This window comes from Anopheles stephensi, chromosome 2 (genome assembly GCF_013141755.1).
Source record: "Anopheles stephensi strain Indian chromosome 2, UCI_ANSTEP_V1.0, whole genome shotgun sequence".
NCBI classification, from domain to species: Eukaryota; Metazoa; Arthropoda; class Insecta; order Diptera; family Culicidae; genus Anopheles; species Anopheles stephensi.
In genome coordinates, this window is record NC_050202.1 from 49,156,289 (window position 1) to 49,175,039 (window position 18,751).

At 40.5% G+C, this 18,751-nt stretch overlaps 1 protein-coding gene across 15 annotated transcripts in view; it reads right to left on the bottom strand.

The window, feature by feature from the left end:
• LOC118508358 (synapse-associated protein of 47 kDa) overlaps positions 1-18,751 on the bottom strand; it is a 32,645-nt gene that overhangs the window by 9,988 nt on the left and 3,906 nt on the right. For 4 of the 15 annotated variants that reach the window (XM_036048067.1, XM_036048068.1, XM_036048064.1 and 1 more), the window contains exons 3-9: positions 13,839-14,120; positions 4,461-4,540; positions 4,291-4,388; positions 4,077-4,214; positions 3,871-4,010; positions 3,670-3,797; positions 2,749-3,099 (exon numbers count right to left, since the gene is read on the bottom strand). In XM_036048067.1, the coding sequence (XP_035903960.1) occupies positions 2,749-3,099; positions 3,670-3,797; positions 3,871-4,010; positions 4,077-4,214; positions 4,291-4,388; positions 4,461-4,540; positions 13,839-14,120 (1,217 nt within the window). Of the gene's footprint in view, positions 1-2,274; positions 2,308-2,748; positions 3,100-3,669; positions 3,798-3,870; positions 4,011-4,076; positions 4,215-4,290; positions 4,389-4,460; positions 4,541-7,606; positions 7,622-13,838; positions 14,121-18,751 lie in introns of all 15 variants that reach the window. The other 11 variants (XM_036048071.1, XM_036048070.1, XM_036048066.1 and 8 more) reach the window with 6 other exon arrangements.

The following is an 18,751-nucleotide window of genomic DNA, read 5'->3' on the forward strand; positions in this document are numbered from 1 at the left end:
GCATCAACATGCCCCGGAAGTGCGGACAGAGCACGCTCCAACACCAGCGACAGCGAGACTGTGGTAGTGTGTGTTTTAGAAATGCAAGCACAACTATGCACAGTAACGAATCTGCTTCACGAATGGAGGTGCGCCACACATTCACACACAGGAAAGACACACACACACACACACTAAGGGAGGACCGATTGGTGCAGTTGCATAAATTTCCATGTTAGAATCGCTTCTTTCGCTTTCTCTGATATAGGAATGTTGTATTGGAATTGAAATGAGAATGTAGGTTTTCGATCTATTTCACCCAATATGGGGAGAGTCTCAACCCCACAGTAGATCTTTGCAATTCATTGTGGGATGTATCAAGTATTTTTGGGCCCTTCAAGAAAGGTTTGGACCTTTAAATTTAGAACTGTTAGAATGGAATTTGTTAAGCAATTAAAAATAAAGGATTCGAGTGTCACGACAATCCGGATACTTGCGACATTTGCGCGATTGAGCAATTGCTCTCCTAAACGAATCATCCACTACGTGGTTGAAATAATTCGCATAAATTCGTAATTTCTTTTGCCAAATTCCACAGAATCTTTAAACGATTCTAGTAGCTGTTTCTATTCATATGATTTCTCCCTAATAACTGAAAATTCTCAACGCGGTTGAAACTTTCCCCACAATGGGTGAAATAGATCCTTGGGTGGATAGAAATCCTGATAACAAATATTGATGCAAAATTCTTCATTACAGGGTTTTCTCAGGGTCGTTGAACATTGTAATACTATATGCCAACAGTATAACACGATAATCCGACATCGAATGTACAATTAAGCCTTCTTAACAAGGAAAAACCATCATTCAACTCCGTAAAATCCCAACTTGACAATGGAAAATGCCTAGTTGACGGAGCTTTCAGGCATAGGCAATCTAGCCGTTAACTCTATGATTTTATAGGATTTTCTTTTGAAAACTGCTCTTATCTTTTACAGACAAGTCTAATAGATTTTTATTTATTATGTTGAGATATTTTTGAAGCTTTTCTATTTAAAAGAGCATTCTTCTTCTTCTTTGACAACACAATCTCGAAAGATCTCGGGCTTTCTTGGACTGGATTTGAGATTTTATCCCCGGTCCTGCAGTGGGAAGAAGGACGCCGCAACACTATCCTCAGCCACCGAACTACCCCAATTGATTAGAATCAATTGAAATGATACGGGAAACCAAGTATCATAAATAGCATAAAAACATTGTGTCAAAAACAGCTCCGTGAACTGAGCATTTGCCATTATCGATTTTGGATTTTATGGAGTTGAAAGGCTGTATTCCGATGTTGAAAATAATTAACAAGGTTGAAATGCCTTTATGATGCAGGCATAAGCGTTTCATACTTTTAACATATTGTGTTACAATGGTGATCAGGCCTGAGAAACCCTGTACTGAACTGAAGCAAGTTTAATTATTTTAATTGAATATAATAAAAAAAAATCAGTCACGTAAACGGCACCAAACGGGAACCATTTCAGTGCTGTGCTAGACTCGTTGATAGCATCTCGATTCGATTTTCTAACTTTACACAATACAAACACGCACACACACAGAAATTATTAGAGAGAAAAGATAGATTTTGTAGATTAATCAGATGAAAAGAGACACACAGAGAGAGAGAGAGAGAGCGAAGAAGAGACACACATCAAGATACGCAATAATGTGAAAGATAGAGGGGTAAAATGGACAAAATGTTTAGAAAAAAACAACACTATCGGCCTACCGTTTAGTGCGAATAGCACATTAGTAAACGGAACCACCAGATACCTGGATATCTGGATGCGGTTTCTGGGTTTTGTGAAGCAATACTTAGGATGAAGATTTGTTTTATGGAAAGCGTATGTTACAACAATTCCGTAACACCGGCCCGTTTTTCAAACGTTCATCTGAAATGGGCAGAGAATGGGGAAAGCCGAATAATAGTAGCGTAGCGTTGCGTCTCTCGTGCATTCGGACCATACTGCACACATTGAGCAGGATGATGATTGCGAAAATGATAATGATGCGATGATTTATACTGTTTGTGTATGCATCTCGTGTGCCGTGTCGGGTTTGCTTATGCTTAGATTAATTATTATATATTTTATTCCACGCGAGTGTCTAGTATGAGGGATTCAATAGTAGTAGCTTGTCATTTCAGCGCAGATCTTACTGGGAACTGGAAGCGAATGAACGTCACGGATCACACACACAGTTTCAACTAATAGGGGGTTAGGCTAATAATCAGAGAAACCAACCTACCGGTGGTTATGCGGCTGTTTGCTTGCTTATGATCTGCAAAAAGGGGATGGGTAAAAGATATTGTACTGTTTACATATTATCGGCCGGATAAGTTTGCATCACTAGTATGCGTACTGCCATTCTACCATTTCTACAAGCCATTCTCTCTATCTAGTGTAGTATGTGCGAATGTTTCACAATGTACCACCACCACCATCGTCGCGCGAGCATCGTCCAAAATCCATGCATACCAAAAAGCATTCCATTTTAAACTTAAGCAACTCAAGCAACCGGTAAGACTTTGAACAGTGTTTTCTGTAGTTTTCTCTCCCTTTCGTAATGCTTAGTTTTTACCATGGTAAGGTAATCAGAACTCTAAAACCCCCTTCCGAAGTAAGATCATTTTAGGATTTGGATTTGTTACGTTGAACCTTCCCGAGCCCACTCCACACTTATGGATAAGCCGCCGTTACATCATCACTGGTCATTCCTTACCACTTTTCTCGGTCTCAAGCCCAATCGATTCGTTCGCCTGTTGGGCGAGACTATCGATACCGAGCTTTTTCATGCCGGCCTTCACCTCCTCCAGATCTTGTTCGTTCGTATGGAAACTGTCGGAAATGAACTCATTGTGGGTATGTTTGCTGGTGCCAGCGCTGCTACCGCTGGCAGCTTGCAAATCACTGGCCCCGGTACGACTAATGGTGTCTTTGGTCGTTGTTCGTTCGCCCGTGCTCAACGGTGTGACTGGGGAATGCATCGGCTCATCGTCGGGGCTCGTTGCGGACGAGCTTATGTCGCCGCTCTGATTGGGCATCGACCCAATCGATGACGTACGTTCGGTATCTTTTGAGTAATGTTGGTGGTAAAATTATAAGTAAAACAAAAATGGAAAAATACATATAACCTGCATAAGGAAACTAATATGCAAACCTAAAATATTTAAATAATATGTAATGTCCGTTGAAAACTGATGTTGAATCTGAGAGCTTTTGAAATAACTTTAAATTATGCGTTAAGGTGCATGGCGGAAAGGGTTCAAAAAGGACATCTAGAACATTGTGAAGCAATTTTTCTATTCTATTTCTATTATTGTCTATTGTTATCTCACATCACGTGGAGCTACACGTTATTTGCAGGAGAGAGGAAAAAATGCTACAAATGTTTTATGATGAAGGTAATCCAAAAAACAAAACATTCCATAAGCTCAACAGGAATTTCGTTCCAAAAAAACTGTATCGTTAAACATGCAAATTTAAGCAAAAATACTACTAATATGGATCCAGCGGCTCATAAATGAGCGGAATAATTGGATCCCCCGAATGGGGTGGAAGTCAAATCATTTGCTTGGGACGCGTTTCTTCAGACAAAAGGACAAACATTGATAGAAGAAAACAATGGTTTAGTGTACATTACCCTCCGTATCTTCACTGGCGCCCCGTTTAACGAACTCGTTATTATCGCCCAATGTACCCAAGTCGGCCGCTTGACATATCAGGGATACGCGATAGAAGTAGTTACGCCAGAAGCTTTCTTCCGTGATACTGTTTAAAATATTGAGAAGCAAGTTAGTTGTTGCACGGGGATTTAAATAAATAAGCGCATTGCACAACTCACATTTTGGGAACCAACTCGAATCGCATCTTTTCCAGTTCCTTATCATCGTTCATAATGGCCAATGCTACCGGGTATGACGAGTCGTAGTCAAAATCAAACTCAACACCTGCCGGCGGTGCTCGGACGAAATTTCGGCGATCCTGAAAATAGACGAAACGATGTCATTTGTCTGACCCTATACGCCGTCAACACAACACACAACTTACAGCAGACAAACTGAGAATTTCTTCCTTGATCTTTGCCTCGTTAGCGTGACCAGTCCACGGACACACACCGGCAGCTCCACCGCCTTGTTGATTTTTGATAAATGCTTCCTGTTCCTTGCTGAATTCACCCAGAATACTCTGTTTTTAAGGAGGACAAGGCAGACATTTAATGAATCGAACTGTCTATTAGCTTACCGCTCCGCTAGACACTTACGTTATCTTTTAGATGCTTGATCTTATCACCAGCTTTATTGAACGAAGAGTACAGGAATGAGCCAATCGATTTAGCACCAGCAGTAACTTTATGTGTAACTAAACAAACCCAGAAGAGAGAATAAAATTATTGTAACAACTGATCATAATCATATCTCAACACACACTTACCCTGTCCAATCTGTCCAGCATTTTCCTCGGTTGGTGTTCCGGGGCCGGTAGCGGGACGTGAATCAGCTCCTCCCGTGGCACTGCATGGAAAGGGGGTAAATTAAACAAACACAAACATACGCACATATTTAGCATGGCAAAGTGAACGAGCGACGGAACGATTCTTAATAGATTAATAAAAAAAGCGTACAAAAATACGTACAAAAGCAAAACGGGGTTTATTTTAAAAAAACCCGAAACAAAAAAAATAAAATAAAAAGAAAATAGCAAAAAAACTTGTTAAATATGCATTCGAAGAGCATTAAAACTCATTAAACATTCGATAACACAAGTAAAGAAAAAAAAACAAAATCAAAAATAAAGACAACACGCAAAAAATTAACGCAGCTTTTTTTTTGATATTGAAGAAGTAGAAGTAGTGTAAGTTTGTGTATCGGAAAAAGAAAACAAAGAACAGACTTAGCATCTTAGAGACGGTTAGTAAATGTGAGTAGAAGAGAAAAATGGAGAAAAAGTGGAAAGAGAGACATTTGTTGCAAGAATAAAAGTTAAGGAAGAGAATAAAATTTGGCGGATAAAAAAATGTTAAAAATGCGAAAATTTACTGTTTTTGTTATTTAAAAAAAAGGGAAATTAATTAAAGTTATGCAAAAGACAAAAACCAAAACGACAGCTATTAAAACGGGTGGAAAGTGGCAAACTGTTTGCTTCAAAACAAAGGTGTGGAGTAGAAAACGTTCAACAGCTTGGTAGTGAAACTGTGTAAGTGTTCGAATACAGGAGTGTAAACGGCAAATAGTGTTGCACTAATGAGTACGAGAGAGAGCGAGAAAGAGTAGAGTACGAGTTAAGTGTACAAGTGAACGAGAACAATATAAAATTGCAAATGCAAACGAACAAATTGATTTGCAACTAGCTGTTACTTCTTGATTGATGTTACCGATAAAGGATGGAATCTAAGCTAGTGTTGAACACAATACTTTACGCTATCAGAGTAACAGATAAATAAGTGGCCAGTGTCTAATGTATCTACTAAAAGTTGAACCAACTGTTTTTAATCGCACAGTTAAAATAACGAACAATTGAAATACAATCATTGCAACGATACAATAAATTGGCTAATGAATTGGCTTATTCGCTTCCATGTGACAGATGCGACCACTGGAAATACGCGAGAAAGATGGAGCGCTCTTGCATGTGTCAAAATTTGGAAATTATTTAAAAGAGATACAGAACATCCGTATTAAGTAACTTTGCAATTTAAGTTGTTTAAAAAGGTGTGTAAATGTTTTTTCTATTTTATGTGACTTGAAATTGCTTCATTTTGAATCGAATGTGAACCTATTTCCTATTGTATGAATGATGAACTGCAGGTTTGGATCAATTAGACGATGAGAAATGTGGGTAAAACGAAATGTGTTTGCGTATGAAACACCACACTTTCTCTATCCATAATGGCTTATTTAAAAAAGAAAGGATGCTGTTAGATATGACGAAGTTTAGACAAGTATCTATATAGCCATCATGCCTCCCTTCTTTATCTCTCTTGGCATAACGAATGGTTAGGTATACTGAATTGACTAAACTTGGTAAAGCAAAATAACTGAAAAACCAGCCTCTCTCTACGAGGTGATAATCTGGATGGGATTGTTCGAAACCCGGTCCTGCTGTATGTAGGCTCGGCGCCGGACCTTTTGGCTACTGTACCGCACCAAAGCCACCATGCCTATAGGGATGGGTCTTACGACTCTTTTCACGGATCGTCCCGGAGTCGAAATCGCTCCTATAGGAATTGAGTCCGGGTCGACCGATAGGTGCAACAGGTTCGGGTCGCCCCGTGGGTGCATCGAGTCCTAGTAGACCCGAAACAATTTTGGGACTCGTCGAACTTACTGGTCGACCCGAACCCGCTGCACCCAAGGATAGACCCGAACCTTCGGGGCAAAGTCGCGTTTGCTTTGTTGCATCTACGGGTCGATCCGGACTTGTTTGCTCCCACGGATCGACCCGAGCTCGTTGACTCTAGGAACACGACCCGAGCGATTCCGGTTCGCTGACGGATAGCTCCGACTCGGTAGATTCGGGTTTAGACCCGCCCATAACTACAAGAAGCTAATTTAGACGGAGCTGGAAAGAATGCTCCAAAATCAGCAGAAATTAAGTATATTTAAATTGACTTCAATTGATGTAAAACGGTAGCCTTACATCATGTTCAACATTTTTTTGTAGATTCTTTTTAAATGCTCAGGACCAACACGATGATATAGAAAAATTGCACATTTTTAGCACATTATTTCCATGGCTAAAAAAAAAACATAGGGTCTTCCAACTCAGTCCATTAGCAACAAAACAGAGGACAAGTATAGTCAGGAACGATCACTTCAAGTGCCGCCTGAATTTATGCATGTCTGTTGTTTCAGAACACACCGAAAAGAGACAAACAAAATATTGTTTTTCTTAGATGGGTCCCTCGGTACGAACATGGTGGTTTCCACAATTAATTCAAGCTTCCGAGCGAACAAGAAGAGATGGTGACCACAGACGACACCAGCGCTCGAGCTGTGTCGCCCTAATGGCGCTCGAGCTCGTTTATCTAAACGAGATGGAACCAAATCCGCAGCACAAGAGCCACTGTCACGCACAACCGCGGCTCGGATGAATATTTTCCAGTAAACCGGCTTACCAAACAGATGCAAGAAAGTAAGAACATGAAGAAGGAAGAAATTTAAAACGAGTAAATAAATGAAGGAGTAAAAAGGAAACGCTTCATGGAGGTTGCGCGAAAGCAAAAGCACAATGCAACCGTTGTGGTGTAAAACCAACACGCACACACACACAAGGAAACTAGGAAGAAGTTGTTAATTAAACTCATTTCCAGGCCAGAGTGTTTTCACACGACAATGGCTACAACAACAAAAAACAACAACAAAATGTCAATGAAAACCACGCCAAGAGAAGCACGTTGATTAACACACACCCAACGGAAGATGTGGATGAAGGTACTGAACAAACAAAATGCAATTTGACTTATAATAGAGAGAAAGAGAGAGAGGGAAATAAAATAAAGCCATCAAGATTGAAACTGAACAGCGGAATAAGAGCAGAAGAAAGTGCAGTAAAGAAGAAGAAGCCTCAATAAACTCTACCTTTCCTGCGGTCTGCTGGCGTAGTATGGTAGTATGGTGGGTGGGGTAAGAAAATGAGAGTCGAGAATGTAGAGAACGTGACAACGGGGAACGGACTATAAATAAGTATATGCGGTTTTAATTGAAATGAGAAAATTCGCACACAATATTCACGGCGGGTAGAAGTGCATTCCGGCATCATTTATGTTATGCTGTGTTGTGCATACTAATGAAAGCTTTGTTTAAACTCTTTTTTTTTTTTGGTATTAATTTACATGACGGATAGATATTAGTTAAAGTTACGCGAACGTGTGTTAAAGGAGAAAATAATTGCATTGTGCTTCTTTACATAACTATATCACAGTTTAATAGTGAAGACGATTTAAAAGTCAACAGTCAATAGCCATGACTGAAAAGGGGATTTAAAGGAAAGCTTCATCATTCGTCAAAATCATCGACAACTAACTCTGCCAATTCCATCTGTGGATTGTCCACCTTATCTTAGGCAGAGTCCATTTCTACCACTAAATTACCCTCTTTATTTTGAACAGTATCCAGAAATATTTGTATTTCATTGATAGTTCATCTGGGAAACCCTGTGTTTTTGGTGATTTTATCACGGCGAATCTTTGAGCCAAGTCTTCTTTGTTCTTCTGATTTGTGGAAACAGGATCAGAGCATCGACAACTAAGCCTGAAGCCTTTACAGCTCCTCGTATACTTTTTTAAATATGGTTTTATAAAGGATTTGACAGTTAATCTTCGTTGCTATAAAAAACGTCAAACCCAAAAATTGTCAAAATTGTTGCGGGTCTACTAGGTCTCGATGCACCCACGGGTCGACTCAAACCCGGTCAATCCCGGACAAAATTTAAAAATTATACGATGAAGCGGTGACTTCAACCTAAGCGGTAGAAAACATCCTCGACAAGATGGCAAAATTGTTATACAAAACCCTCCATTATGTCTTCGACGTCCATGTCGAGACTCACAACTGACCTCAGCAGCGATCAAATATTTTTTTTTTAGACAAGCCTCTATCAGAGGACCTTATAACAAATCGTCAGTCAAGGTCCAGAAAGGACGAAATCTGGCTAAGAATTCTCAGGCCAATATAGACGATACATTTTGAAGAATGCTTTTTGAGAATTAGATTCGAGCAAAATTGAATTGATCTTCTTAAAAATTGTCGTCACACTTAGTCTGTGTTTTCATTCTATTTCATTTGTAAAATATAATTTCAATACATTAAATTTATATGATGAACATATAAATACGGAAACATCTAGCCAAAGAAAAAAGGGACCATCATCCTACGCAGGACATTCGCGTCATTCGCAATGGTCATTACGACACCATCGTTTCCATCCATTCCATTCCAACACAAAGGCTACCCGCGTCCTGAGCACACAAGTTGTGCCGCGTTTCCTTCCCCCTTCTTTAATCCTTATTCTCTTTCCCACTAATACGTCACGTCGCACAACACACCGTGGTCGGGTTCGTGTTTGAAAAATGGAGAAAACGCCAGAAGAATTTAATCCTTACGGAACAAAGGCAGGAAAAAGGGTAATACAGTCGATGAGTTGCCATCTTTCTTCAACAAAAGCTGACGACACTCAACAGCAAAAAAAAAAAGAAAAAGGGAACCTGTAGCTGCCTAAAACATGTCACAATCCATCAATCCGACAGCGCACGGGAAGAAGGAAAGCGTTCCAAGGTCAATCAATAGTTTCGATCCTGTACGAACCCTTGACGTTTTGTCGAGTGTCTCTTCTGTTGAAAGCTTTCTTTTTTTTTGCATCAAAGGGGTAGAAGAAAGTAGCGAAAAAAAAACACAAAATGGCGATGAAAGTAATCCTCGTCACCAATTCGGTTCGATAAATGGGGGATTTTGGGGTGGATTTAGTTTTTGGATCATAATCTTTGTAGTGTATGCCGAGGCATACAACTTTGACGCTCGTTTTTTTTTTTTTTTTGTAGATGAGGTTTAAGTAGCGTAAATAAGCTTGAGCAAACAACAAGTGATTGGAAATCTATTCTTCTTCTGCCAGGTAGAATCAGCATCACGGCTAGCTTACTCAAGCACATCAAAACCTTCGGGCTGAACGAGTCCCGAAGATGTCCTGTAGCTAATCGTTTCTTAAAGCTTCCTTAACCGAGATTTGTTTTTACGCCACGCCATTTTCATAAATCATCAACACTAACGCTATAAAGACCTAACAGTGAACAAAACACCACACACCACCATCATCACATCTCGAAAGGACATTACGAGCGAAACTGGTGTGAAAATTATTGCCCAGATTTGCCACAAATAAAAGTTCATCTTTTACGAGCAAAAATTACGAGCTAGAAACTCGTCCAAGTCTCCCGATGCGTGGTCGTCTTCAAAAATGTGCCCCCGCCTCGACCATCCCGTATCCTGAGGGTTAACTGTCACATGCCATGGATGATGGATAGTGGTGCTCGCGTGAGAACACCATGAACTTGAGAGGAACGTGTACAAGTGTACAGTTGGTGGGTGGTGTCGTTGTTGCCCATTGGGTTAGTGGTTTCCAGTTTGCCGGAGTTTTGAGTTACGATTGTACGCCGTGGAACGGATATTAATGTTGGCGAGCGGATTCTTCCATATTCTTTCATCTTGTGCTCCCGAGCGGTAAGGTTAGCATGGTTCGCTTTTAACACTTCATATCCATTGTGGTGAGTATCACAGTGCTGGTGCTATTGTTGTATCTGTTGTGGTGGTTGTTGTTACTGTAGTAGTTGGTGGTACTGTTGATGTAGTTGTTAAAGCTGAGGTGGAGTTAGGGATATCACCTTCACCTTTAGCGCTTGGCTTTGCCGAGTGGGTGAATTTATGAATGGGTTATGATGTGTTGAATACAGGTTGAAAGGAAGGAACTTAAAATTCTTTTTAACAGTAAAGATTAAAAAATGAAATCGTTTGGATATGCAAACAAATAAACAGGGATGTGACGGAACTAGACAACTTATAATGCTAAACAAACCGATCCAACAGTGTGAACGGTTTGCTCCATCGTCACAACTGTGGAACCTGTGGCCCTCAGTAATATCTCAGAGGAACAGGCGAACCCGGTGTTTCGTCGGTTCCTCCTTCTGTCGAGAGGAAAATGTGAACAGATGTGTTGTGGGATTGATTGGGTTGGGATGATGTTTTTGTGGTTGTAAATGCGAGTGCGTTAATTTTGAATAACCAATAAACGTAATGAACGGTATTATGAATTATTGTACACACTAAACAAATATTACTTAAAACTAGAGTTCAAATGGGCCATACACAAATGAAGAAATTTTCATGAGATATCTATCCAAAGAGAAAGGTATGCATATTTATATATAGAGTTTGCCTGTTTTTTGCCTTTTTTAATATATGTTTTTTTTGTTGTTGGTTGTAACTGAGATGGTTTGGTTTAGTTGTTGGTAGTTGTTTTTATTTTTTTTTTTTGTTTTGTTCGGTTTTATTTTCGGCTTGTTCTTGGCTAGGATTTACGGATTGTTTCTACCATTGCATTTGCACAGGAATGAAAATGCTACCGAGCTTCGGAAAACTACACAGAGCGCGCGTGTGTGTGAGTGTGTTTTGGTTAGTAGGTACGTGCCGTGTGAGACGCGTACCGGAACTATATGAGCTAGGTTCGAGCAAACAAAGGTGTGCTGATACGAGAGAATAAGTATTACGAGCTGTTGGATGTTGGTCGAGTTGAGCTAATGGATGAGCTAAGCTGAGGTTGGCCCGTGGCCTAGTGGTTAGTAGTTTTCCATAAAAACAAACACACAACCATACGTGAAACACTATATATTACTGCCCAGCGGGGTTTTTTTTTTTAAGGTAATACGAATAGGCAAATGAATGCAAACGGCCGCTAGCGGCATGGAAAACCAACGAACGATGATATAGCGTGAAGTGGGTGGTAGTGGTTATCGTGATTGATCATTGCCATTTTTGCGAATGTACGATACGAAAACAGAGGGTTTATGTGGTGAAAAGGTGTTTGAGCAAAAACGACCAATTAGCAATTTGATTGCTAGCAAATGTGTTAGGTTCCGTTGCGATTATCAGTACTATATGCACAAAGGAAACTAAATCTGAAGCGTTTACACACAAAATGGTCACCGATAATCGGTAGAGAGAGAGCGAGCGAGAGAGAAAGTGAGAGAGTGAGAGAGTTAAATATTTAAGTGAGAAAACTGAGATAAAACGGGGACGTACAGTTACTAGATACACATTCGAGGGGGAAAGAACCAAAAACTGAAGAACAGCTAACATAAGTGAGGACATAACCAACAATTTCTTCACACCAAACATGCTGTGTGCACGACACAAAGGTAGGGGTAACTGTTGCCTTTTTTAGCGTTACTTATTGTCTTACAAGAAGCACAGATTTACAAAAGCTCTCCCACCAGACATGGTGCTACACGACCTGCCAGGATGGTCGGGATCTAAATTAATTCACTCTTTTAGCATTCCACTTCCACTGTGTGGCCTATCAAACAAGCAATCTGTCTGTCCGAGGCAGTAAACGACAGACTTTGCAACGAACGAGCAGGATTTGATTAGTGTTTTAATGGTTCGCTCCCCGGTAGGGGAGCAAAACAGTAAACAGACGTTTCTATCTCGGGACGGGTCTCACTGTTTCAAGCTCCCGGTTATCCCACTACCATCGATTAGACGCACGGTAGCAGTAGCTGGGTGAAGGACACAAACAACCGTTGATACTGGCAACGATCAACGGCTTGGGGGAAAAAAAGAAGCACTGCACTCATCCACAGTGTCCCCGGGTAAGATGCAAAGACCTAACCACTGGTGGTCGCCCGGAAAGGCACTCGAAACGGATGTCACCGGATGTGTGCGCCGTGAGCGCCGGAAACGAAAATCACCACCCGCTGGTTGGTGTACAGGCATACTGCTACGTGACAAACTGGGTTCTCTCCCTTCGGGACACGCCAACGTTTACCGTTGACCGTTGTCAACAGATTGGTACAGATAATTGGGTTCTGTACTTCTTTTTTTCTTCATTCCTCTTCCTCGTTGCAGCTCGTTACATCAATGTGTCTTCTTCCTCCTTTTTCGCACTCTCCCCTTCTCTCTCTAACTGGTCCTAGGACCACATGTTAACAGATCATCGTTGCAAAAAAATCCTGGTGTCGTCTGTGAATCACACGCGAGCGGGAAGACGAGCTGGAAATCATGCTGAATGATTTCATTAACATTTTATTATACACCACCGCCGGTCCAGATCTCTTGTGGTACGGTGATATCCGGTTCCGCAATACGGACGGTGTTGCTCAAGCTGTGCCAGTTAGTAGTGCTGTCGTAGCCCCAACGGCTAATTTCTCATGATTTCCGGATTAATGTGCGACATGTTCACACGTTGGAGTTTGATCAAATTATCGATTGCATGTGCATGTGCCAGTAACGGTGCTAAAACGTTGGATCTTACGCAACCCTAATTGGGGCAGACTTGTGATGAAATTTGGATTTGATGTCCACTTAGGTAGGTGTTGGCTATGGAAGTTTGTGGTAAACAGTAGCTTAGTAATAAAACTCAAGCGTGATCTAATACATCGTATGAAGTCTGCTAATCTAATCTATCATAGGGTGAAATTTAGGATTTTTCCTTGCCAATTTTCAATGAAAGTGCAGATAAGGTAACGCTACATGCAACACCGAAACTGAAGTTGGAAAACATTTAAACTTGTGGTAGCCTACTGATGATTTCTTATTTGCGTTTTGGAGTAGGAAATTAGATTAAAGCTAGGCTAACAACAGCTTCGATCGTTTAGTAACATCTACGAGATCGCTAGAAAGAAGATAAGCCCACTGGTACAAGTACAGAATCAACTTCCTATTAGTAAAGCAAAGGCAAGGAATAAAGAACGTTAAGGGAAAACCGAAAAGAAAAGTAAAGGAACAGAACATGCTCAAAACTGAACCGCTTAAGATTACAACGCTTTCGTTAGAACTGCTTCGAGTGTCCAGAGTGTGTCACTTTTTAACAAAAAATAAAACACCACCACACGGCATAACATCAGTGCAACTAGGAAACCGATCATCGACAACATAACCACTCAGTGTCCATTCCCTCTATTGGCTGTGCGCTCTCCCTCTTTCATTTTGCATTGCATCAGTGACACTATCCAACTCTCGTTCCTTTTCTCTCGCCCTTCCCTATATTAGCATTCGCGTACTGCGGGATTCGAAATTTCAATCAATTATGTATAGGCCCATTTACCTAATATACCTTGACCGGTCCTCCTCATCGGCAGCATCCGTCGAGCCGGCAATACCTTGACTAGCCTTCTCGGGCGACGTGACCAGACCCTCGTTCGTGATGCCACCGTTCTCGTCTGTCTGGTTCGCCTTGCGCAGTCCCGGGATCGAGGGCATCGAAGGCATCGCTGGCATGGCGGGCATCGAAACCGTCGGTATTGCTGGCATCGAGGGGATCGACGCGTTGCCAAGCCATCCCGTTACCTTCGACGACACGCCAGAAAATACACCGCCTTTGGTTGGGCTGGAACGAGATGATCGAAGCATAATAGGTATGAGTATTGAACGGGTTAGATTCCGACATATGGTTTGTGTAAGTGTGTTTTTTTTTATTCAAAAAAAACTGTCAACCCTTTGAGCAGCTTAAGCAAATGCGGCGGTATCCTTCCAAGAATTGTGCCCACGAGAGAGATATATTATACCTAATGTGAACCATCTGGATATAAAGTGCAAAAAATAAATGTTTCCAGGCTACAAAACAAAACAAAAACTCCATCAATCCCCTTTACGCAATGACGTATTTTGGATGCTTCAAGTTGGTAAACAACGGCGCTGCAAATAAAAGATGGATGGAATAGACAGACGCCATGCATTCGGCCAAAAATGCTTTTAAACGATTGAGCAAATATTTATTCACATCAGCACACCATCATCTTACCGGCGGCCGGAAGCTATTTGCAAAAGGCCAAATGGTGAATAAAGGAAAAAAGGGCAGTGCAACAAAAATTTGTTACGGTGACATCACAATTTGCTAAAGGAAAAACTTTAATCGCATTACAGATTACTGTGAAGTGTGAAGCAATACAATTTTCGTAAATATTTTTAGCAACAATATTAATCATATAAAATTATTTCCAAAAGCTCAACTAAACTATCTACTTTTTGGGTAGCTTTTTTCTAGAAAGAAAATATTAATGACCTTTTCCAATAATGCCAGAGCAAAAACAAAGGAAGACACATTAGTCCCGAAATTCATGCATACTGTTTGAAAGTGAATAAATATCGATCGATCGATAACTTTGCAAGTGAGATAACATCATCATCATTATTTAGCCATTATTTATTGCCTTTTGTAGCGAATTTCATCTACGAGTCCAGGACCTTGTCGGACGAAGGCAAACTGAGCTGTTCCACAGGCCGTTACGCCGCTTCATAATTCATTTTTATCGATTTTTAAAAGGTTTAACGTATCACCAGGGGCTCTTGTTGATTGTTTAGCCCACTTTACATTGTGCTAAAGATTTAATCAACACAGTCTCCTTCGTTAGCTGTTCATATGTACCTCGTGCAGCATTGCAAGGCTCTTGTAGCCCTCCTCTTACGATTTCGATCTCGTCTCGAAAATCATCATTCCGAACACGTCCTGCGTCTGGCGTGGCGAGTCTTCCAACGTGTATGCCACCAAATCAATGAACCACCAAAATACCAAATGTGTGTGTAGCGCGAAAAGCACGACGGAACTGATCACCAATACCGCACACCGCGCATTCGGTAGTGTTAAATGATTCAAGCAGCTTAGCGGATCGGAATGTTGAATCTTTGCTCTCAACGCGTCACACCCTAAGTCCATCGTAAGGCGGGCAAAATATTCCGGTTCGAAAATTCCATTTACTCTCGACGGACGTGATCATAATCGAAAATCATGTGTGTGTGTGTGTGTGTGTGTTTCGAGCGTGGCAGAACAACGAACGGGTGGAAATTGGAAAATCGACAGCACATTAATCGATTCATGATTGATATGCAAGCACATGCCACGCACCATTGTGAGTGGATGTTAGCGGACGCGCACAGTTAGTTTTAGGATTATTGATTTATTATCAATTAAGCAATAAATAACGGCCTAATGACTGGTTTTGTTGTGCGTGCTTAAATCATTTATTTTAAGTGGGCAGTAATTTTCATTTTTGTCAGTTTGGAGTTCATTAAAAACATGTGTATCGCTTCGAGAGCTTTTATAGTTGCAAAACCGTTCGCACTCTCACCAGCCACCAGGCGTCTCCATCAGTTGCTATTTTACTAAGTACCAGGCGTCTCCATCGAATCTCATTATTGAGTATTAAGTGTAATTTTTACATATAAATATACAAGAGAGTAAGCATAAGCATAAAATTTCCGATCAGCAAGAAATAAATAACAACTTCCAGCTTCTCTTTAGCAAAAATGTCCTCTATTTTATTTATTGAGTATTACGGTCCGATGCCGTATTGTAAAAAAATTCCTCTACTTAATACACATTTTGTGTAACAAGTGATGACAAGGATGCTCAAAAAAAAAAACACCTGCGAAATCTTTTACTATCGGCAAACAAAACATCATTTCGCTCCTCCCTCTTGATTTGTGTTTCGATTCCACTTCTATATTATGGATTTTTTTATAAGTAATCCTAGCTGCTAAAATCACACATGCACACACATCACTCATCAGAAGGATCATCATCTTCTCAAGTGAGTGAATCGCACAGACACACAGACACTTTTGGCAGCTGCCAGTTACGTAACGTGTGCTGCCATTGAGCAGAACGATGTCACCCAGCCCAGCTCAGGCTGACGACACACACTACTGTCGTGTGCCCTACCATGTACCAGGGCGAATGTCCTTTTTATTGTCACCCATTTTGGGATACTGCTTGAAATATAGCCCTACAAACGGAAATGAAACAGCTAATAATACCAACCGAAACGAACCGCTTCGGTGACCCAATGCCCATAAGCAGCAGCAGGAGCAGTGGGATAACACATTTTCTCCCTTTTCGTGTTCGTAGGTAACAAATACCGTAGTGCCGTTGGCAACAATAACGTTGCAGAAGCAGAAAGAAAACAAGCAGAGCAGATTATCCCCCGTATGAGATATCAAGTGATGGCCATCCGTCCGTACCGGAGGGATTAGCTGACAGCAGTGGGAGAGCTCACTGTTGATCGAGTGATTTTTTTTCTGTTTCTTACATTGTTAATGGTTTAAATTTCATGTTCTGCAGGAGAGCGGTTTCATTAGTCCCAAAAACTGTGATGAAATCGATTTTCGAAACTAATATTTTTAAACAAAAGTTTTGAAGATTTATCCCGCTGAGACTAATTTTATTGAAAAGAGGAAGTTATTATCCAACACTATTAGGTTTACAGGACCCATCAATTTGACGAAGTCCTATTAAAATTAGTATATCTACGATAAAAGAGTTTCTTTTCATAATTATTACTCTTTAGCCTTAAATGTATTTTTAAATTGCTGTGTGGTATAAATTTCTATACAACACCCATGAGATTGCACTTACAGATAAGTTTAAAGGAAAAGTCCTTAAACCTACTGTTAAAAAAATCCACGTTAACACTTGAGCATAAAAATAGAATGTGTGTTAAACAGAATGGCCATTTACATGTCATGGCCAGCATAAAATTCCAGCCCGATTGTTCCTACTTAATATCCATTATTATCCGCTAGCTTGGCAAAAACATGTCTAATGATTAATTATATGACTATTATGGACTTCTTCTTCTCTGGCACCACTCTGGCTAGCAATGTCTGGCTTCTTTAGTTTAATTTTTACATGTATCACGATGACCTCCGTATTGTGGACCAGTCCGAATTGGAATTAATCCCGTCTCGTTAGCAAGTTTGAATTTGAGACACTGAACTTCATTCCAATTCATTGCCGCGCAATGAAACTCTTTTCATAACTTTATCCTTTTTGATAATCTCATCTTGATGAGATATGATGATTTACACATCAATTTAAAATTTGCACGAAAAATAATTCAAACTTTACACGCAAAATAGACAATAAAGTTATTCCAATATCCAATATCATTTGTGATTCAATTTACATTAAAACCAATGTATTTTTGTGAAATCAATATTTTTGTTCCTTTTTCTGAGGTTCCGTTCTTCGGAGTATTATGTTCGAAATTTTCACTTAGCGAACCCGGATTTTACGAAACACGTGAACGGTGGCGCAACTGTTCATCTAAGAACAATCTGTAATTTAATAAATCACCATAAAGGGTGGGGGGGGGGGGGGTGGGTAGGTGTGGAACATTTCACCGAAAAGATATTCGGATTCATGTTTTTTCAGCGCTATCAGCAACCAAAAAGTACCAGCGTTTGATGCAGGGCACGCTGCTAAAGCATGATAGGTAATCTGAAATCAAATTTGATTTTCGTCAAGTGTATGTGATTTCAATCAGGCTTCGTGGCACCCCATGGAAGGGGGGTAGCTGTGTCTTTTAGGGGAAAAAAAAATCAAACCCATACGTAGGTAAGTGCCTGGAGGGGTTTAGCAAAATCAACGATACTGATGTGACATACGCATACGTCTTTGATGGAACGCAAAGGTAGGCAAAAAATTGTGAGTGATTCATTTTTATAAATAGCAATAAAAAAGGGAAACCTAAAGGATGATGTATGAAGTCCGTTTCGTACCATCGCAGCAATATAAGGGCTATAAGGGAGTTTATTTTTAAAAGCTGAATAAACTCAACCAACCAACAAACGATTTTAATATTCAAAGTCCTATTTCCGCTTTTGAGGAAGTAGTAAAAATATGTAACGCAACCACACACACACACACGCGCGCTAGTACGTACGACTAACCTATTAGTACGGTTCTAGGAAATGTCAAAATCGGAGAAAGCTCGCAAAAAATGGAGCAGCACACAAGCTCTGAAAATGGGCACATAGAGAAGGCTCTCGAGAGAGCGAGAAAGCCTCACACACATACGCACTCACTGCTCGACTTAAAAGCATAGTGTGGAAATGTACATTCAATTACACTGTCGAGAGAGAGAGAGAGAGAGAGAGAGAGAGAGAGAGAGAGAAACGCGCAATGGAGGACGATATCAGTTGAACGTCAAAAAAAAAAAGAGAAACTGAGACTGAGTCAAG